This window comes from Primulina tabacum, chromosome 14 (genome assembly GCF_025594145.1).
Source record: "Primulina tabacum isolate GXHZ01 chromosome 14, ASM2559414v2, whole genome shotgun sequence".
In the NCBI taxonomy this organism is placed as follows: domain Eukaryota; kingdom Viridiplantae; phylum Streptophyta; class Magnoliopsida; order Lamiales; family Gesneriaceae; genus Primulina; species Primulina tabacum.
The window spans coordinates 28817775-28840321 of NC_134563.1; the positions used below are offsets into that span (position 1 = coordinate 28817775).

The 22547-nt window shown below is 33.0% G+C and overlaps 2 protein-coding genes across 4 annotated transcripts; one reads left to right on the forward strand and one right to left on the reverse strand.

Moving 5' to 3' along the window:
- Window positions 1-10842: 10842 nt before the first annotated feature.
- Window positions 10843-14614, reverse strand: LOC142525429 (E3 ubiquitin-protein ligase AIP2-like). Its single transcript, XM_075629721.1, has 5 exons — window positions 14369-14614; window positions 13276-13501; window positions 12625-12824; window positions 11640-11855; window positions 10843-11180 (listed from the first exon to the last, which is right to left on the reverse strand). The coding sequence occupies exons 1-5, from the start codon at window positions 14513-14515 to the stop codon at window positions 11031-11033; spliced, it is 939 nt and encodes a 312-aa protein (XP_075485836.1). The 5' UTR covers window positions 14516-14614; the 3' UTR covers window positions 10843-11030.
- A 3299-nt stretch (window positions 14615-17913) lies between these two features.
- LOC142525057 (fatty-acid-binding protein 2-like) lies at window positions 17914-21960 on the forward strand. Of its 3 annotated transcripts, none has more exons than XM_075629231.1 (10): window positions 17914-19256; window positions 19363-19594; window positions 20075-20150; window positions 20240-20342; window positions 20582-20650; window positions 20991-21027; window positions 21112-21186; window positions 21270-21321; window positions 21481-21525; window positions 21598-21960. In XM_075629231.1, the coding sequence occupies exons 1-10, from the start codon at window positions 18763-18765 to the stop codon at window positions 21693-21695; spliced, it is 1281 nt and encodes a 426-aa protein (XP_075485346.1). In that variant the 5' UTR covers window positions 17914-18762; the 3' UTR covers window positions 21696-21960. The 3 variants fall into 3 exon arrangements, with proteins under 3 accessions (XP_075485346.1, XP_075485345.1, XP_075485344.1); XM_075629230.1 differs by having other exon boundaries at window positions 17914-18063; window positions 18665-19256; window positions 21481-21960; XM_075629229.1 differs by having other exon boundaries at window positions 17914-18063; window positions 18688-19256; window positions 21481-21960.
- The last annotated feature ends 587 nt before the right edge of the window (window positions 21961-22547 follow it).

Genomic DNA, 22547 nt, shown 5'->3' on the forward strand with positions numbered 1-22547 from the left:
ATTTTTGTACTAAATATCGAATAAAATAATATATGATGTCAATATGTTTTGTGCGAGAATGTTGTACATTAATTTTTGAGATGTTAATTGCGCTTGAATTATCACACTACACAATGTGAGTCTCACTCTTATGGTCATAGTCTTCTACCATTTGATTCATCCATTGAAGTTGAGAGCAACAACTTCCAACTGGTCACATATTCAGATTCCGCAGTTGAGAATGATACACAATTTTGCTTCCTACTATACAAGAAAACTAAGTTATTTCCAATGTAGAAACACCCACTCGTAGTACTCTTTCTTAATCTAAATACTCAACCCAATTGGCATCACTAAATCCTAATATATTGATTGGTTTCTTATTGTACCACAATCTCACATCCAAAGTGTCTGTTATGTATCGTAACATACGTTTCATAGCTTTTAAGTACTTGATTTTGAGATTTGATTGGTACTTTGTACACAAACATACACTAAATATGACATCTGGACGACTTTCAATCAAATATAGGAGACTGTCAATGATGTTGCGATACAAGTTGTTGTCAACACCTTCAGCAACACGTCTTTGTATAGTTTATCACTAGACCTCATGTGAGTTTTCATGCGTTTAGTATTATGATTGCATAATTTTTTCACAAGATTCATTGTATACTTGCTTTGACATAAAAATATCATCATGAATTTGCTCGATTTTTAATCCAAGAAATAAACTTAAATCTCCTACCATATTCATTTCGAAAGTCGAAGTGAGGTATTCACAAAATTATTTACATGTTTTTGTGATGAAACACAAAACATAATGTCATCCACATAGATTTGACAAATAATTATATCACCTTTAGACCTATGAATAAAGATAGTTTGTCAACCTCACCTTTTTTGAAGACAATTTTGAGTAGGTATTCAGTTAACCTACCATACCATACATGTGGAACTTGCTTCAATCCATAGAGTGATTCCTTTAACTTGTAAACATGGTCCAAGTGTTGTGGATCTTCAAAGCCCTTTGGTTGTCTCACATTGAATTCCTCACTTAAGATAGCATATAGAAACACACTTTTCGCATCCTTTTGATAGAGTTTAATTTTCATATGACATGCAATAGCAAGCAACGATCGGACTGACTCAATGCGGAATACATGAGAAAAGGTCTAATTGAAATCAACATTTGTACCTATGTATATCATTGAGCAACGAATTATAAGGTAAGCTTTCAAGCCTTTTTACTAGAAAGTAAAAGGCGCAGTGAGCTGTAATTGTGAAAAGATTGGGATATCTGGCCAAATAAGATGATAGCTCTGTATATTTGTTCCCATGGTTTGATCATTTCCAGTAAAATGTGGCACGTTCGAATTCTGATTGCTTTTATGCGACATCAGGCTCGTAGAGAAAGCTGAATGAGATGTGGTAGATCGAGGCTTCCCTTGGCCACTAAGCGATAGATTTGAGATAAATAGCTTTAGCCGATCTGATCTGCAACTAACTTTTACTTTGAAACAGAGTAATCAACCGCCTTACCAGCGGGAAGAGTATTATGTTGACAAGAGAAAAGACGCTTTCTCAGGGCGGGGAGACAAGCTATTTTACGGAATAAAGGAAGGACTCGAGAGAGTGATAAGAAAGTAGAGACCCTTTCCTTATTCTTAACAATGTTTCTTGACTCATTCGTTTTGTTTTTAAAAATCCATTTGGTTCCAATGAAGTAACCGTGTTAATGAGGTGGAACTAAGTACCACATATCATTTCACACAAATTGTTCAAGCTTATCATGCTTTGCGTTGATCAAAAACTCATCTTTTAAATTTTCATTAATTTTTCGACTCAAGATTAGAAATGAAACAAGAGTGTATTACCCGAAAGTATACAAAACTCATACATACTAGTCCAATCATCTTTTGATAGTTAACTTTTTCCTCCTTCGAGTTTGTCCCCAGGTACATCTCCAATTATCTTTGATGATGGATGACTCTTTTTTTATTTTGCTACAAATATATTTTTCATCATTGTTCATACCATCATCACTTTGTTGATCCTACTTGAATTCTTTTGATCTCAGAGGTATTGTTGTGCTAGGTTGTAGGACCGAGCACTTGCCGCTTTACCAAAAGTTATAGCTAGTAGTAATAGTACAACTCAAATCTTTTAAACCGCACAGCAGCTCAAGCACCATGATTCGATCGCTCTACCAAGCAGGGATAATTATTGCACCCAACAATCTCCCTCCCAATAATTGCACTCCTTGCAATAAATGGGAATCGAACACGTGACATTGGCTCTGATACCAATTTTAGGACTGAGCGCTTTCCGCTTTACCAAAAGCTATAGCTAATAGTAATGGTGCAACTCAAATCTTTTAAACTGCACAGCAGCTCAAGCACCACGATTCGATCGCTCTACCAAGCAGGGACAATTATTGCGCCCAACATAAGTGTTAAAACATCTAGCACAACACCTACATTATCCGGTGGTATGGATACTTCCAGCAATTCTTTTGTATCATCTTGAACTATTTTCCTTTTGATATCTGCATAATCATCAAATACAACATTAATAGATTCCATAACTTTCCTAGTTCTTAAATTAAATATTTGATAAGCATGAATATTTATAGAGTATCCAAGTAAGAAGCACTTATTCTTATTGGAATCAAACTTGGCTAGTTGATCTCTATAATTTAAAACATAGCATATGCATTCAAAAACATAAAAAATTGAATATTTGGTCTCTTTCTCGTGATTATCTCATAGGATGTCATATTAGTAACATTTCTCAAATATACGTCATTTGAAATATGACATGCAGTGTTTAAGGCCTCAGTCCAAAATTGTTTTGAGATATTTTTTGAACTCACCATCACCCTAGCCATCTTTATCTTTTGCAAGGTATGATTTTTTCGTTCGAATAAACTATTTTGTTGGAGAGTCTTTGGGGCAGAGAACTCATAAGTTATACCCTTCTTATAATACAATGATGAAAACAGAGAGTTCTCGAAGTCCTTACCATGGTCGATTTTGATTTTGCTTACCTTCAAGTTCTGCAGGTTAGTAATCTTTACGAATAAACTTTTAAAAGAAAAAAATGTATTTTTTTCCCCAAGAAAGCTTACTCATTTGAACCATGGAAAATCATCGACAAAAATAAAAGAACACTTTTTACGTCCATATCTTACCACTTCCATTGGACCCATGAGATATGTAATAGCTCAAGGCAGCATGTTGTGCCGAAGTGTTGGAATGCGGGGTGTGACACCCGAGTTTGCTTCTTCTTTTGACAAGCTCGACAAACAAATGGTACTCCTGAGGATAAATTGAACATACCTCATACAACATCATGCTTACTAAGGTTCTTCAATGTAGTTTGCATGCTCCAACTTTTAATATCATAGATCAAGTTCACTTGTTTTTATATGTTCGCAGGTAAGTTCTTCTCCTTGCTATCATTACACAAGTGTTAGCCTTATCAAAAACTTCACAATTATTTTAATCAAACTTAACATTCAAATCATCATCACACAATTGATCAATGCTTATTACGTTTGAATTAAGTCCCTCGACATGAAGCACCTTGTCAAGTTTGGAAATCCTTATATATTCAGTGTTCTTTTTCTAATTATCCTTCTTTTCAACACCCCATAGGTCACTCTTCAACTCTTTCGTTCAACATAGTTTTTTAGATATTCTATTGAACCTATCATGTGACACGAGCTTTCATTATCAAAGTGCCAGAGACCTACAATGTTAGTTCTTATAGAAGTATAAATAACATGACATTTAATTTCAGCCTTATTTACCCAAATTTTATTCACTGAAGTTTGTTTGTTAGAGGTTGTTGCCGTAGATGTTGGGAAACTTTGGCAACATCCCGCCATTGTTTTAATCTATGGGTCAGGCTCCTTACCCAAGGATCCCTCCCTTGCCTTCCTTGCTCGATTGTCTTCCCAGTACATGTAGTCTTGTTTGAGCTTAAAATATTGTGGTTTGATATGACCAGGTTTGAGACTATAATAACAAATAAAATGGGGTCTCTTTTGCTTCGGCTTCTGAGTGGAGACTTGCTTCTTTGATGGGAAGACTTTGGCCATAGGAGTGACTGTAGTAGGTGTACTTGATGTGTTACTGCTTTTGATCACAAATACAGTTGGTTTTGATGATTCTCAAACTTAAAACGCATGATTGTTGAAAACTAGACTAGCCTTATCATCCTTTTCCATCATCAATATAGAGTCAAGCTTGGTTGTGCTTGTATTGAACTTAGTAAGAGTTTGAGTTGTTGTTTCAAGTTCGCCCTTGATCTTGCACAATTCCAAATATTTTTTTGCTTAGGATTATCTCAAGTTTGGCCACATCACCCTTTCTCTCAGTATTTTTCTTTGAGAGAGTCGTGTTCAATTTATTTTTTATGATCCAGTCAACATACAACTCCTCATACAATTTTTGTATGCTTTCTAGGGTGATTTCCTCATCATCAACTTCCATATCTTCCTAATCACTTGAATTTCCATCAAGTCCGTCGCTAAATTTAGCGATGGTTTTTCATAATGTCCGTCGCTATGTTTTTCATTAAATTAAAAAAAATTACTTTTAATAATTTAATAAATCTAAAAAAACTTACAATCAGACTATGCTAACAATATTTATGATCTTTACTAACATTTAAAAATTTACCAAAAATTGAAACGAAAAAATTTACCCTAAATCGAAACTAAAATAGTTTGAGAGAGAAAAATTTTAAGTGTTGTAAAGTGGTGTGGAGGAAAATAGACTGAAAACACGGATATTTACTGACAATTTGCGATGATTTTTGATGAAACTATCGCTAATGATAAACATTCGCTATTAGCGATGGTTTAAGCAGACACCGTCGCTATTAGCAACAGTTGTGTATTAATCCGTCGCAATTAGCGACCGTTAAGCAAAAAATGTCGTGATTAGCGACGGTTTAATAAAACACCGTCGCTAGTAACTTTAGCAAAACCGTCGCTAAATTTAGGAATTGCGACGGTGTTTTGTTGAAACCGTCGCTAATTTAGGAATTGCGACGGTTTTGAAACCGTGGCTAAATTTAGCGACAGTTTAGCAAAACTGTCGCTAAATATAACAAATCGTTGTTGTTTTTCCAAAAAACACGCTAATATAAAACCGTTGTCGATTGTCCAAAAAAACGCGGTAATAGACAACGGTATATAGAACCATTGTCTTTGACTCTAAAAAACCGCTCAAAGACAACAGTTTTTTAAAAACTGTTGTCTTTAACCCCAAAAAAGACAACAGTTTTCTAAAAACTGTTGTCTTTTGCTTAAAAAAATGCACATACGACAACGGTTTTCATTAAAATCGTTGTTAAAAAGTCTATGACAACGGTTTTAGTGAAAAATCATTATCGTAGGTGCGTTGTTGATTGTGTTTTTTCTTGTAGTGTTCCAAGAGCTATAACATTGAAGCAGACTGAATACTGAGTGATGTACCGGCCATGTTTTGCAACACAAGATACAACACCCAGTGGATTGACTTGCAACCAATATATTTTTTCCAAGAGTGTAGTCAGGAAAGTGTGACTTTATTCTTTATTGGATTCTTGCTCTTCATCTGATTTCTCATTGCTTAAGAAGACTTTCAATCCTTTATTTTTGTGAAATCCGTTCGCACATTCATTCGCATAATGTTCAAAATCAGTGCACTCTCTACATTGCACAGAATCAAACCTCTTAGGATTAGATTGATTCTTATCTTCATTCCTCTGTCGAAATTGTTCTTCGGTGGATGAAAAACTTTAAGATTTTTTGCGAGCTGTTAGACTTGGCAACTTAGATTGTTGTCCAATTTTATTTTTTTTAAATCTCTAATCATTTTCAAATAATCTCAAAACTTATTTTTGATTAATGAGATAGAGACTTCAAAAAGGTCCGACTCATTGACTTCTTGTGACAATTGAAGAATATTGTTGTAAGAATCATTAGAAACTTGGAAAACAATAGTCTTGATATTGAAGCACTCCGGAAGTGATCGTCATACTTTTCTGACCAATATTTCATTTGAAATTGGATCACCAAGGTTGAACGAATCATTGGCTATCTCTGTCAAGCGACGATCATACTCGGTGATTTTCTCAATTTCTTCTATCCTAGAACTTTCAAATTTAGATGTTAGCATTCTTAAATTCGTTTTTTGGACACTTTCAGATCTTTCACAATAGTTTTGAAGGATTTCTCATGCATCCTTAGCAAAAACGCAGTTAGTGATCAGAGTGAACATGTTTATATCAAATAATGTGAAGATGCCATTTAGTGCCTTTAAATTATAGTTCAAAATTCTAACTTCATCAGTTGTCCATTCACTTTTTGGTTTGATCATACTGTCACCATCTTCATCAACTCTTTTTGATGGAGTCTAACTCGTTACCATGCTCGGTCATCTATGGCCTTGATATATAATCTTATTTTGACTTCCCAAAAAAGCATAGTTAGATCCATCCAAGACAGGTGGTCGTAGTGCAGTGTTGGCAAGTGACACGTCCATTAAATTTTACCTGTTAAACAAAAATAACCATAATATTACATAGTAAAGTCTAGAACTGGCTATGATACCAAGTGAAAGAATTTTGTTTAACATTATAGTAAGTATTGTGTGTATCGGATATAAGAGTTGTCTCATATGTTGTAATGCTTGACAACATGCAAAAAAATAATATAACGCACAAATAAAAAACTTAATTAAAAATAGTACAATGATTAATAATGTCGCATGGCAAAATAATCACTAGAAAAGCAATTGAGTTTACAAAGTCAATTCTAGTGAAGAAATTAAAAAATATCTTCTTTAACAATTTAAGGAAATAAATTGCATCCTAAATATCAATAACAAAAATAATCAAAACACGAAAATGCAAATCTATGTGACCGAAATTCGGAGCAACAAAAAAATTCTTCAATCAACACTTTGTACGAGTGTTGTTTTCAGTTGTCTTCAACACATCATGACAACACAGTGAAACAACAATATTTCGTCTTTGCAAGTTCTTCAGAAAATTCTCACCAGATTTAAATATTCTCTCTTTTTTCCTCTTGTATCTCTCTCTTGCATTGTGCACCAACTATTCTTCAAAATATAGAGACTTGTGTTGATTATGAAACAAACTCTTTTTAATATTATAGATCAAATCTAGAATTTAAGAAACTCAATATTCTAGAAAGACAAATCTCTTAATATACAATCTCATTTAAAAAAATAATAATAATTTTAAGATATTGTATCTTGTAATGCAAGTCATGTATAAAAAATTTATAGTATATTTTACTCTAATGAAAGGACATGTTTCATAAATTTTAAAGCAATCTGACATTTAAATTCATAAATTAATTTTAAAAAAATGCAAAATTATTCAAATTTTTTATAGCAGTTTCAACATCGAATTCATTGCTCTTCAAGCTCTTGTATTTATAAGTCTATATTTCAACACATGTGTAATCAAGGACGTAGCCGTAAACTTTTTATCTTGTGGAATTATTTGTTTCAATTTTTTGTGACCAGAAAACACCCAAATAGGGCGTGAGGCATTGCTCATTATTTCATCATTATCTCGCCCTTTCCGACAAAGCAAATTATGTTAGAGCAGATGTCTTGCAAGCCAACGGTTGACCAAGAAATTTATTGACTCAAGTGAAATCTTTATTTTAATACAATTAAAATTTTTATGGTTTCATTTTACTTTATCTGTATACTCATGCAATCAGCATAGATAAAGTTCTTGATTATACTTGAATACAAATTAATCGTAATTCGATCTTGAAATTCATTTGCAAACACTGTATATTCTAAATTCGTTCCTAGTTGATCCAGTCATCTAAAATAAGGATAAATGCAGCTTGAGCTTGAGACTAGCATCTATGATGTTGTGTACTGTGTTTCATGGTAAAGACATAAAGATGTCCAATCATGCAGATGGGTAATCATACGATGATTGTACCGAACAACCCTCCTTCGGACTTTCCAAGTGGTCAGCATTCATCGAGAGAAAAAGTCTGTGGTTGTGATTGTACATGATTAGCCCTTACGACTCGGGACAACACTGAGTCTCTAGATACTAGGATTGTGCTTTGACTCGTTTACCGACTCCGCGGGGGTCACAAGGTGGCGAGGTAGGGTGCAATTGCGAAATATGTGGAAGCCAGTGTATTGTAGTCGGGGATTCACCGCTCACCTACGGGTATGAATATCCTATGTGATCTAACGAAATAGTAGTGCATGAAATCTCTGGACAGAGTGTGAGATGTACATTAGGGAAATAGTTCTCTAGTTGTGCATATGATAACACTATGAATATTTCATTATTGTATCACACAGCTATCGAATTAATATGCAACCCTCGATGAACCAATGATTGCAGATTCGATCGGGATATATGAGATGAAGGGACCGTGTTGTACGTTAATCATAACCGAATGGTTCTTGCAGGCACTATAAGTAATACCTAGGGAATCATGGGGAAATGCTACTAGACGCTCTTACCATGATTCGATGGGTTTGATCAGAAAATAGTTTCTGACATTCTCATGATCAAATGTTGGTGCATGAAATGTGGGCTAATTGGGGTAATTCCCAATAAAGGAAATTGTCCTGAATCACAAAGAGTTGTGAACCCACGGCTAGCTGTATCCCTGAATCATTGAGGATCACACAAGCACTGATTTACTTGTTCCCGTTGAGATAATGAATTCAATGAGTTGAATTTATAAGAAATAAGTTTGATCTGATCAATCGATAAGCTTATAAATAAATTTATAAAAGCTTCTAGAAATTTTGAGAGATTGACTGCTAAAGACAGTCAAAGGAAGTGCACTGCCTTATTTGGACATTGGTGATCTCGAAACTAAAGTTTACATCATAATAACGAACAATTTGAAATTTTCACATCGATGATATTTGATAACCGATCGGATTTATGATGAGATTAATGTAATGAGAGCATGGATCATGGGCTTGTAAGAGTATAAGCTCATTATGCTAATTTATTAAAGTTCAAATGAGCTTTAATAATCAAATTATATTTTAATTGAGTTAAAATATAGCTCATTAAGTTTCTATAATATATGATATTGATTTGTGTAATATGAAAATATTCATACCATAATTTTATAAAATTTGCACACAAAGCAAAATAATATTAATGCGTGATATTCTCAAATATATATGTATTAAAAATTAGATTGGCTATGATATGACATGAATTTAGAATCTTTAATTAAATTAATTAATTATATTAATTTAGTAAATTAAGGATTAGAAATAAATATAATGATTTTGATTCTTATTTGTATATAGGCATCCGAAAGGTTATTTTTTTAGAAAGAGATTTTCGGCTCTTCCCAAGATCAAAGTGTGCTGCTCTCGAAACCTTTTTTTTTTTTTTTCAAGAAAAATTAGGCTTGTCTTAATTAATAGTATTGAGTCGATTTTTTCTTTGTGTTCTATCTCTAAGCAAAATATCTTCTAATTTTCTAATGTAAGTTAGAAGATGAACAAGTAATCCGGTAGTGGAACTGATTCGGAGATCGAAGAAAGTTCGTGGAGATTTACAACAAGAACTACGTCCGTTAATACTGGATTAGTTGGAGCCGAGTGAATTATTCACTAAAGTATATCTTCTGAGATCCTATGTATGTTTATGTTTAATTTAAACCATACGAATGTCCAAAATAATATTTTGAATATCAAAATAAAATTTTAAAAATTCCGCTGCGCTTTGAACACGAGAAAAACGATTACCCAACAAATTATTTTCACAAAATATTATACCCAATATTTTAAAAAATAAATAAAAGAGTAGAAAATAATTAACAATCCAAATTAAAAACATAACACAACAAAAATACCCTTCAATCTTCATTTTATTTTAAACTCCACTCAAAATTATCTCCAATAATATCTCATCACTTGTATTGTTTTTTTTATATATCACCATATCTTTAATCAATATCGTCCTAGTTCTTGAATTTTTTATATAAAAATAAATTTAATGTAATTTTATAAAATTATAGAACAGTATAATAGATTTGGATATTTGGTGGAATTCTTTTGGTTTCGGATGATCTTAATTGAGAAGAAGAAGAAGAGCGGTTGTTGACTATTTGTCTGAGCTAAATGATTTGCGAATTGTGGCAAATTTAGGGTATGATCAAATGATTGAAATAGACTTCACCAAAAACGATTTTTATTTATTGTGTCCACCACTCAATATATGTAGTAATAGATATTATTAAAATAAAAAATGAATTATTGTTAATTATTTAACTGATACATGTTGAGTTAGAAATTAGAGGAGAAAACTGTTATGGCCTTGCACCAAATTGATATTTAGCACCCAACATCAAAAGAGGGGATTTATTTTTAGATGCCAACAGCAAATGTAACATTAAAAAGTCGGCCATATTATTTCAGGAGTAGGTCTCTCGTCTGACATTCTAACGGTTTTTATTTGTGAAACAAGTCAATTATGCTCATATTTATAATAAAAAGTAATATTTTTAACATAAAAAAAAATATTTTTCATGGACGACTTAAATAAGATCTCCGTCGTATAATACTGACCCGTTTCTCACTAGAGTTTTTGTGTTATTTCAAATATTCAGATCATGAACAATTTTGAAAATAAGTATCATTAATTTTTGCCGATGTTTATAGCTCATCTGTTGGTACCAAGATCTTAGTTTTTGGTATCGAGTTCGAAGTTCAATTATAACAATTTGTCCATATTAAAAAAAATAAGAAGCAGCTATACGCAAAATTATGCAAGGCACACAAGTACTAGGCCATGCCAGATAAGGAAAACTAGCAAATGCATGTATTTGGATATTCCGATTTCTCTCTTTAGATCAAATTCCTTTCTGTGATCTGTCATTAATAATATAACCCTGTTCGAATGAGTATATTATTACGATGAAAAACATCAGCATACAACGAAAATAATGATGAATACAGTGGATTCAAATCCACAAGTCACAAACACTGGAATCAAGATCTCACGACTCATTTCTACACGTACATGTATTCACCTCCACGTATGGCATTTGCAGCGCCTTTCCTCTCTTCTTCGGCTTCTTTTTCCCTCTCCTTCCAGCTTTCGTATGCATGATCATCTGTCTTCAGTTCATGCCGACATATTGGACAAGAATTATGTTCATCCTATCATGTCGAAAAATTTCAAGAGTAAGCTCGAAGTTAACTTCTTCAAAGTCAGATATTGAACAATTCCCTGAATTATGTTCATACTATCATGCAAAAAATTTCAACAAACTTGATTGAAATTTAGTCTCTTAGAGGTCGGGATATCAAGGATATAATTGAATACTTCATAGACAAGTTGTTCATTCTATAGAGTCGAAGGTTTCTAAGAAAACATTGAACCGTGGAGAAGCCAGATATTTAGTGGGACATTTAAGGGATGATGATATAATTTTAATTCATATAAAAATATATAAAAAAAAAATATAGTCTAAGAGGAAATTTAAAAGGAGGGGATGACTGCCCCTTTTAGCCCCTCTCATCTGGTACCACCAATACATGGATAAGTCAATCTCAAGTATACTTTCTTCAACTAAGACATCACACTGATAGATAATAGCAACGAGTGACAAAAGATACCAGCCATGGTTTGAGACAAGGAGGATGGAACATGTGCTTGCAGGGTAATTCTTGCATCTGATCTTCAACAACCAAATTTTCTTGGCAAATGGAACATGCAGCATCTTTACCAAGTTTGTTCAAGTTTTCTTCTGTAACTTTAGTAACTGGAAGCTTAGCCACAACTTCCTTGCTGGCAGGTGGGACTCTAGGGCCACCAGAATCGATGTCTAGGATCTTGAACCAAATGAAAATAAGTGAAAAATCATAAGATATGCTGAGTTAACCAAAGAACGTTGTTGTTTTTTTTTTTTTTGCAATTCTTAGTTGGTAACAGATTTTATACACCCTGCCTTGAAGAATCCAGCTTGAAATTGTTTAACAAGCAACAAATCTTTCATCTAGTCTAGACAAATTGTAGCGCAATTTGCTGAATGCTATAAATTCTCGTCTGCCCTAAGTCGCAACAACTAAAAAAACAAAGGATCGGTTGATATACAGAAGCTATTTCTATAAAAACAACTTATTAATCTTTCAATGGTTATTCTTAAAAAGAAAGAGGCAGTTTTAATATTTGAAAACAATAATGAAAAACAGCCATTTTATTCTAAAAATTGAAGCGCACGCAGATGCCCAGAAACGACAATTCTGAATTCTCGGAAACTGTTTTTAAGCACTTCATTTAAATAAGTTATCCATCAAAACGTCACCTTTTTTTCCCAAAAAAGGGCTTTTCTTCTGAGGGAAAAAAAGGAGATGTGAGTCAGAGTGTCAAGACTAATTCTCAATCCTAATGGAATCAAAGAAACTCATTGGGAACAAAAGATTAGCCTAAATGCGAAATACAAAATCTAACTAATTATGCCAAACTGGTATGGGTAACAGTTATTAGTCATAAGAAAAACAAAACAACGAACAATCTGATTCTTTTGCTGACATCTCCTTAAAATCTGATTTTTCGGTAGGAAAATATATTGGTAGACGAAAGATAAATGGCGAAAGATACCTCTGGGATAATATTATCCAGCCTATCGGCCAGCTCCTGGAGTATGTTGACAGCACCTTCTGTGGTGTTACTACTGCCCAATTGCCCAGAAGATTCACCATGCAACAAGGTAGTAGCTGCGGTAAGCAAATTCGATTGCACTAACCAATCAGGCTGTGGAGGCTCGGGATCTACAGTGAGATGCCCTTCAAAGAGATAACCTGAATCAAGCATTAAAAATTAAATTAACATTCCCTTGAAAAACAATGCACCATAAGAATAAAGCATTTAAAGAGTCTGAAATTTTATTGAATGACTGCACAAAACCACGGTCATAAAGATTATGTAGAACTGAGCCTTTCCAGTACGCAAAAAAAAAAAAAACTATAAATGATATTAATAATGCAGCTCAAATATTTTAAATCATGCACCCACACTCAATGTTTCAATCATTTTATTTTATAGGCAGCAGTCATATAAATCATTTATGCAATTTTCCCCACTCAACAAATTTCTACAATAATTTTCTCCAACTAGAAACACATGGTAATTGAAACCATGAAAACCAATTCCTAGGATCATTAGACGTTCAGTCTTATAAGTTATATGTAATAAATACTTATAACACACCACAACACATTTATAATTATCGGGAAAATGAGATCTTGAAACCTCTATTAATTCTATTTTGTGTATCTCTTAGTTCTTCAGATCCGTTCTGTATTTCACCCAATTGCTCTCGTGCCTGAGTGATGCAACTCTGCAAGTGTTTCTGCTTGGAGTCATCCTTGACCATCTGCTCAGCCTCCTGGAAAAGCCTAAGCCCAGCATTCCAAAATCCAGGGGACGTGTATCTCGCCTTCAAAATAGTCCCAACTCGGCATAGTACTGAATAGAACTGCAAATGAAAAATAAAACAAGTTGATTCCTAGAGAAATGGATACTAATGTTAACTATCAGCATCCAAAAAAGGAATCTAAATGGATAATACACATAAAAACAACTCTGCAAATGAAGGATTGAACGTTTGACACTTTATTAAATGCAATGTCTGATGAAGATAATTGTGTAATTCAAATCCCTTTAAATCATACAGCATCCCCCATAACCATATTATTTTTCACTTTTTCAGTGGGTACAATTGTTACTTCCAATAAGTTCCCACCTAAAACTGCACCAATTAAAAATTACTGAATCGAATAACTCGCGGCTTAGAAGCCAATAATAGGACCAAACACATGTAGTTTTAGTCATACCTTATGCAAATAAAATCCCTCGAATCTTTTTAAATGGCAAAGCAACCCCACAAACCATTGTTGCTCCCAAAAATAAAATTTTAATCTACAAATGAATCTCTTCTAAACGTATACATAAACATTACATTTTGAATAAGGAATTCCAAAGAAATTATGTAAATTATAAATTTAAACTCACGCCGCCACAACATTCATACATGTAAACGAAGATGAAGTCGTCTCATGTTAAACAGCGTGAATTCTTTCCCATCATATCATCAATACAAAAACGAGAATTATGTGACTAGTGAACCCAAACCAAAAATGGGCAAGGAGAAAAAAAAAAGACGAAAAATAAAAAAACAGTTCATCCCAATACAACCCAGATGAAGTCAATTCCATAGAACATCTCACAAACACTGGCATATTCAGGGAAACTTTTCATCAACCAGCCATCAAACTCACGAGAGAGAAAACCTTTAATTAATTTTTTTTTTAAAAAATCGAATTTAGGGAAGAAAAAAACATACCAATTCTTGCAGAGAAGGTGAAGCAGATGAATAACGCTGTTGAAGGAGAGATCTGATGTTGGAAACAGATTCCTCGAACATCTGCTTCTTGGCAAGCTGTTTCTGCAGCTCCTGCAGCCTCGATTTCACGCCTTCCTCTTGCTCCATATTCTGTCAAGTTTTTGAAATAAATTTGGATATGTTGGATTTATATGATACGGAAGTCATTGAATGAAGCTGGCTTCTTTAGCAAGTAAAATCATTATTCGGATGGAGAACTTAATTTCAAATAAAGTATTTAATATTTTTTAGCTAAATAATAAAGATTATACGTATATAAACCTTTAAAAACAATTAAAAATATTTTTTATGTTATGACTTGTATATTCAAAATCATCATCTTTACAAAAAAAATTAAATTTTTTTGTAATGTTATGACTTGTATACCCCAAATCATCATTTTATTCAAAGTTGAGTTCAATTGATTTATCATGCGGAGGCGGCAACCCAAATTTGCATGTAATCTTTGGTTTCGATTATAATGTCATTAAGTTCGTGTTTAGACTGATGGATTTAAAATTCATAGATTTCACACATATTTTTGTTGTTTAGATAAGTAAAACTATAAACTTCAAGTTCAATACTTACGTGTTTATATAGTATTTCATATTAGACAAAAAGTTGTGTGAGACGGTCTCATGGATCGTATTTTGTGAAACGAATATCTTATTTTGATCATTCAATGAAAAAGTATAATTTTTTATTGTGAATATCGATAGGATTGACCCGTCTCATATATAAAGTCTCGTGAGACCGTCTCACAAGAGACCTACTCTTCATATTAATCTAAATGGATAATCAATTACATCCAATAATTATGTTAATTGAAATTCATTATAATTTATATTACTGCGTAAATAAATAACGCGTGAATTTAAAATTTCATATATTGTTTCATTATCAACAATAAAACTAATCGAAATATGTGGATTTCAAATTCACCTCAAATGCATCCTAAAATTTTATTTCACGAATTTTTTCGAAAGCGAGCCTTGTGATCATCAATAATCACGGAAGATGCTGATGACTTCGTCGTGGGTTGATATCACAATTATGTGATTGTAACTGAAAGGAATATTTTATTCCTAATCAATTAAGATTCGATTTTTATTTTGCATTTCTAGACTAATTTGAAAGATTTGTTTCCTTAGATATAGATAATCTTATTTTTGGGAATTATTCAATGTAAGTTGGGAACTTATCTATAAGATATAATGTACTAGCTTTGAATTGAGTTTTTATTCCTATTAAACTCTGATTTTCCTTGTTTATAGGCGACGTGTATCTATGGAGATTGAGGAAAAAGAAGAAATATATATGTGATCGAATAGTGATAAAATGAGGGAAGAGAACGACGGGAGAAGAGTTGCTTATGGTTACTGGAGTTTTACTGAATCTGATAAAATTCGGTATTGAAGCTTCGCGTAAAGAGTTTGGGTGATTGACTCACATCGTGATCGTGTTGTTGTCTAGTGTTGACAACACTCGAAGAACAACACTGACACAGAGTGTTGATCGAAGAGTGATTCTGTTTGGCTTTATGCAACACGTTCTGTTTTTATGCATCTAGTTTTTAGTATTGATTTATTTTGATGTATTTTGCTTTCTGTGAGTGTCAAGAAATTTAGATTTGTTAGCCTCACTAGTATTGGTTTATTAAAACATGTTACATAATTTTCTAGTGATTTTTCTTGCCATGAGGCATCGCACAAGTATTTCGTACTTGTGCTTGATTTAAATAAATGATGTTCATTTATTAAACTTCACGTGTGTGTTAAATATTAATTTTCGCTGCAGTGTTGTGTGTTGGTGTTGACAACACCGAGCACAACACCAAATTCTAATATACTAGTTTACAATTATTTCCTGTAAATTTATGAGCAACAACCCTTTCAGCAACTATAATCAGGTATATGATGATGTTGTTTACATAATTACATCTTAAGATTATTATACAGGACATCCTAATAAAACGAATTCTGCCTTATTTGAATCCGTTCTAAATCCCATAGCCAATGGACCCGAGAGGATTTGTCTAAACAAAAATTGAGAATTAAAAATTATTGGTATTACTCCATATTTTCCTTTAGATTTTGTTAACGTCAAATCCAAGATTCATGCTTAAGTGAAGATTAGATAAGAAAGTTATCCTTGCTTTTTAAAATTCTTCTATAAATTCAGAATAATGAAACCTAATTTCATCTCAATACTCAACCGGCCTTCAAATAATTGAAACCTTTTTTTCTTTACTTTTTTTCTCAATTGTAAACCTTATGCCTCTCTTCTCTTGGAAAATCTGATGAAAACTTTAAGGTATAGTTTGGTACATGAGATAAGAGAGAGATTAATAAATAATCTTCCTTATCCCATGTTTGGTACCTTTTTAGTCACGGGCTCGTGATAAATAATTTTATATAGGGATAAAATATCCCTTTTATGAGATGTGATAATTTTAATCTAATGATAAAAACACCACAAATAACTTAATTGCCCTTAATATATAAAAATTCTAAACCCTATTGTTCTCTCATTTCACTTGTAAGTAGAAATTAAAATAAAAATAAATGTTTTTATTTATTTTTATATATTATATAATATGATAATTATATAAATGAACTCGAGATAATTATATAAATTATCTGTATAAATCTCAATAAAATTATTAGTATCACTCGATTAACCTTAAAATTTTATATTTGAATTGACTCACAAAATTAAAGGCTCAATTATCATATTATATAATAAATAAAATTAGGTAAAAAAAAATAAATCATGCAAGCATTGTCGGCGCATGAACATATAAGAAATATGTACTCAGGTAACAACATTGAAATTATAAAATTTATTATGATAAGGTTAATTTTGTCATTACAATCTAATATATAAATTCAATCACTCCTATTAAAATCATACCAAACATTAAATATAATATCCTACAACTTATTTATCATTAACTTATCATTATATTATATATCACATGTTTATCCTATTATGTGTTCCAAACTATGCCTAAATGTACAGTGAAAGAGGTAACCCTATTTATCAATTTGTTAAAACATTTGTTTCTTTGTGGCAAATGTTTGCTTTGAACTATGAGATTCATATCAATTAGGTTTTGATGGTAGTGAGAGAGCCATCCAAACGAAATCGTAGTTGTCAAAAAAAGACCAACTGTCGAGCCGACTTGCAACCCACCATGACTAGTTGAACGAGCTTACTTGCAACATGAAGAAAAAAAGAAACATTGCTTCTATTTTATTTATTTTTATAAATAAAATGGAACATTATTGGTCCGACAAGCGTTGGACGTTACATGAGATTAATAATAAAAAAAATGATCCTTTAATAGAACATAACAGAATTGACACGTGGTCTAATAACAAGTAGAACACGTTTTTGGTTTTACCCAAAAAAATAACAAATAGTTGCCAACACGTTGTTAACCAGCGTGAAAGTGCGACTTGTCCAAGGAAGTCTTTTTGGAAATGTACGAAGTATATAACCTCGTTTCGTGAACGTCCCATTAGAAGAATATTCTTTTTCCACCTAATGTATGTTCAATTTTCTTGATGAAACTTTTAGATTTGCCTGAGAAATCTTTGTTAAAAGCATATCGAAGTTCTTTTCCCGTATTCAGTTCTTTACCTTTTTCACAGGTTTGTTCCGTTTTTTTTCCTTTTTGTTACGTTTTGCTTTAATCCGTACATAGTTTGATTGTTTGGATGATGAAATGGCATGCTTCATCGTGAACCATTCCAAGATTTTTCTATTGTTCAAGATTGCGATGTATTAGAGCGGGAATGGCGGTTCATTGTTAAGGTTTCCTGGTGGGATTTTGCATTCTTCTAGTATTTGTGAATTGATCCAAGAATATTGATCAATGCGACAGAGTTGTGCTTTTAATTTGCTTGTCTAGGTTGAGTTTTTTTTTATGTTGTTTTTAATTCGAGAGTAATTAAAATTTTATTCAACCTTCAACTTTGTAGTTCTCTTTGTAATCTGAAAAGGTACTCTTAAGATTTGTTTTTCTAACCTTAGAAATATAATCTAACGTATGGTACGAATTCTTTTAGGGTTAGTTGTTTTGCTAATCTTGTTGCAACATTTGATCTTGAATTTTGATCTTTTTGGTTTCTGGGATTTTTTTAGTCCGAGTTGTTGTAGGCATTTCTTATTTTCTCCATCGAATAATCTACTTTTGCATTTTTTGTTTGAAATTACTAAATATTCTGTTAGTTCTCGTATGAAATTAAGCAGGTTTCAATATGTTTGTGGTGTAGCTAAACTATACGAAGAGATAGTTGTCACACGGTTTCCTTCATTGTGTAAAAAATCAAGTGGTGGTTGCCTTGGATATGAGGAACAACTTTTTGTTCTTCATTGACCAGGATGGCGGGTCATCTGACATTTTTTCGACGAACCTCCTTATGCCACATGGTTCAAGGTGTCATTGGCTCTCTCATATTGCTTCATTCGTTGACAGTTCAAGATGTCTTTATCTACATGGAAGTGTTGTTCTTCAAGAGGCTTTTAATTGTATGTCAAAATTTTCTGGTGCTCTAGTGTTATGGCTTGCGACAGGGTCGAATACCAGCAATTCCAAACTACAGGGTGATCATATTGGTTCCAATTCCAGCAATAGTAAATCTTATACACATGTAAAGCATATTTCTTCAGTAAGACGGGAATTAACGGGATTTTGGTGGAAGGCGAGGTCTAGAAGGAAAACTTCCATTTTCAGAAAGATATCGAGTTTTACCCTGAAGCAATTGTATAGAGAAACTGAACGGATTCAGTCATTTCCATTGATTTCATTAGCTGCCATGTTGGTACCACCATTCACAAACGTGTAGGTGCAGTTGTTTTATCTTCTTTATTAACGATTATTGCGGTACATTCTTTTGCTTCTTTCATATTTGGTTTTTTATTTTACCTCTTCATTTTGTTTTTCTCAGCGCTACAAATGCACTAGCTTTTCCACTAGAAACAAGCTCTATGGAGACACTGACGACTATAGATCAAAAGCCCTGTGAGATTGAAATTGGAGGATGCGGACCCTTCAATGATCTTTATCTCCAGAGTTTAGCTTTTTCTAAGAATGCAGTTGAGCCCAGAACAGGCATCGAATTCCCCACCATGTTGGACAGCAGAATGAATGGAGAAAGGGATTCCAATTTCAATCCAGAGGTATGTACATCATATCTAAATCTTTTGGCCAAAGGTTTCAGTTTTCTTGCTTCTATTTTCTAATTTAGTAGTTGGCTATGACTCTAACAAGAGATGCAGTGCAGTGCATCAATTATTTGTGATCTAAAATAACTTTGATACTCTTTCCCTATATGGGGTAGTGCAATAAAAAAATATAAGAACTTGTGAGTGCGGCATATAAATTTTACTTTTTCGAATAATAAAAAACAAATGGAAATGTTTTCTCCTAAGTAAGATGGTTTTAATTTTACTTTTTCGAATGCATGATAATCACAAACAAATGGAAATGTTTTTTCCTAATTAAGATGGTTTTTACCCTTATGATTTTTATCTGCCAATCCTAATGCTGACTAGATGGAAAGAGCAGTATGCTTAATTTAATATTAAGCCATCCTTTCACATTTGCCTTTGGATTTCTGTTATGGTTAATGCTTGCTGACAATGTTGCCTAATTTTCAGGTCCTTGTTGGAACTGGATCTAGAATCATGACAATCATCAGAATTAAATCCCTAAATATATATGCATTTGGCTTTTGTAAGTGCTTGACCAGCTTTTGTAACCTTTAAAAATATTTTATTGCATCAAGTTCCTATGTTACTAGCTCATAGTGCCTCTCCCAACAGATGTTCATCCGTTTGACATTTGTGAGAAATTGGGGCCAAAGTATGCTTGCATTCCAGAATATGAGTTGAACAAGCGCCGGGATTTTTATCAGGATCTTCTTAGGTTTGTCGTAACTTTTACTGAATTATCTTATGATTTTTTTACCCGCACACACATACTGTGACTCGATTCTAGAAACCAAGTCCTATCAACCTGATTGTCCAAACATTTGACTAATTAATTGGCATGCACTGAATTGTTGTATGATTGAGGAGATGAGGTGCCTCTGCCTTTGACAAACTGTTTGTGAATTGAATGTTTCTTGGAACACTTCTCGTCAATATTTGGGCGATGTGCTGCAGGGAAGATATCAACATGACACTTAGACTTGTCGTCAGTTGCAATGGAATCAAAATCAATGCTGTGAAAGAGTAAGTTATGCGTTGCTCAAGCATTCTCATTTAAAAGATAATGATACTTGGATTGGCTGTGGGTAACATTTATTAGCTCTAAAACATCCTCGAATGGAGAAACTTTACTATTTTTTCAATTTTCTGATATTCTCCCTATACATCTGAAAACAGCTATAAAGAGATTTGCCTGTGGAGAAATGTTATATTCTAAAAAATGCCCACTTATGAAGTCTCAAGGGGCAAAACTTACGTGATTGCATCAACACTGGTTTAAAGAGAATGAGAGAAGACATATATGCATATGTAACTATAACCTACAAATGTTTCTGATTCATTTTTTCCAATTCTTTTTTGTTAGTGCTTTTGAAAAGTCTCTCCGAGCTCGATTGACAAAAGTAAGTACTTTTAGACTTTTACCTGTTATCTGTTGTAGCGTTTCCTCAAATTATTGGGACTGACATTTTTGTTTACTGATTTAGACAAACCCTAACGCTGACTTTCGTTGCATAGATGCCTTCGGTTCATTATTTTCACAAGACATTCCCTTAAACATGGTAAAGATCAAAATTTGATCTTTTAGTTTCTTATCTTATGCTCCATTCAGAGATACATTTCTGATTACATTCAAAATATTCAGGGAACAATAATTGATTTCAGGCGTACAGCTGATGGACATATAATTACTGAAGGTAAGAGGCAATAAGAACTGCAATGTTCTGCTATACTTGTAGTGGCCATCTTGCCCAACCTTTTGTGTTTTGGCGAATGCGATACAATTAATTAAGACCTTAAAATATAGAAGAAACAGTCTTCCAATTTTACGCGTAATCTCTTTTTTGTTTGTGCAGTTGGAGGAAATCACATTGGAGCAGTCCAAAGCAAAGATTTGTGCAGTAAGTCGAACTCCGCTATCTCTACTTTCTTGTTTATCATTATTTTACAGTCCGATATATTTCTTGTTACAGGGGCTTTTTTCGATATGTACATCGGCGATATACCGGTGTGCAAGCAAACAAAAGAAGAGATAGGGAAAAACGTGGCCAATATGATGAGGAAATGCTGAAGCAACTTTCTTAGGAACACTTTATTGATACATTGGTGCTCCCACTTGTAGAGATCTGTTCCATATAAATGCTATAGCAGAAGTTGGACTGGTGGTTTGAATATTTGACAAATCCCCAGACTATTACATCCGAGGTGTTTACTGTTTAATGTATTTTCCTATAAATGATTTTTTTTTAGGTAGACCAATGTTCTGGGAGCATGTCTTAAGTATATTTATAATATTATTTTCTGTGTATTTTTGCTTAAATTAAAAGTTTTTTGTGCTTCTGGTTGTTTTTAAGACATGTGCGTGAGTTGTACGTGGAACATGTATTATTAGAAAAGAAGGAAAAAATTCAAGTGGATCAATCCGTATGAAATTATGTTGTTTTAAAAAAGAAAAAATTTGTATGAGACGGTCTCACGAGTCATATTTTTTGTGAGACGGATTTCTTATTTGGGTCATCCATGAAAAAATATTATTTTTTACGCTAAGAGTATTACTTTTTATTGTGAATATCGGTAAAATTGACCCGTCTCACAGATAAAATTCGTGACACCGTCTCACAAGAGATCTACTCTTCTCTGTACTACTTGATCATTTTCTCTACCAGTAGGTGTTGTTCCCCCTTTTGATCGTATTTGAACTTCTAATTTCAATGATACAGAATATTATCATGTGGATACTTTGTCTACTTCACTTCGATTAAATCAACGGTAGACATCGAATATAATACTATGACATGCATCGTCATAGCATACATGCCCTGTACGTGAATTTGACAACGTTTAACATGGACTACTGAAAACCATAATGACAACCAACATACAAGAACAAGAGGTTTTCGACCATAAGAAATGTAGACAGCCA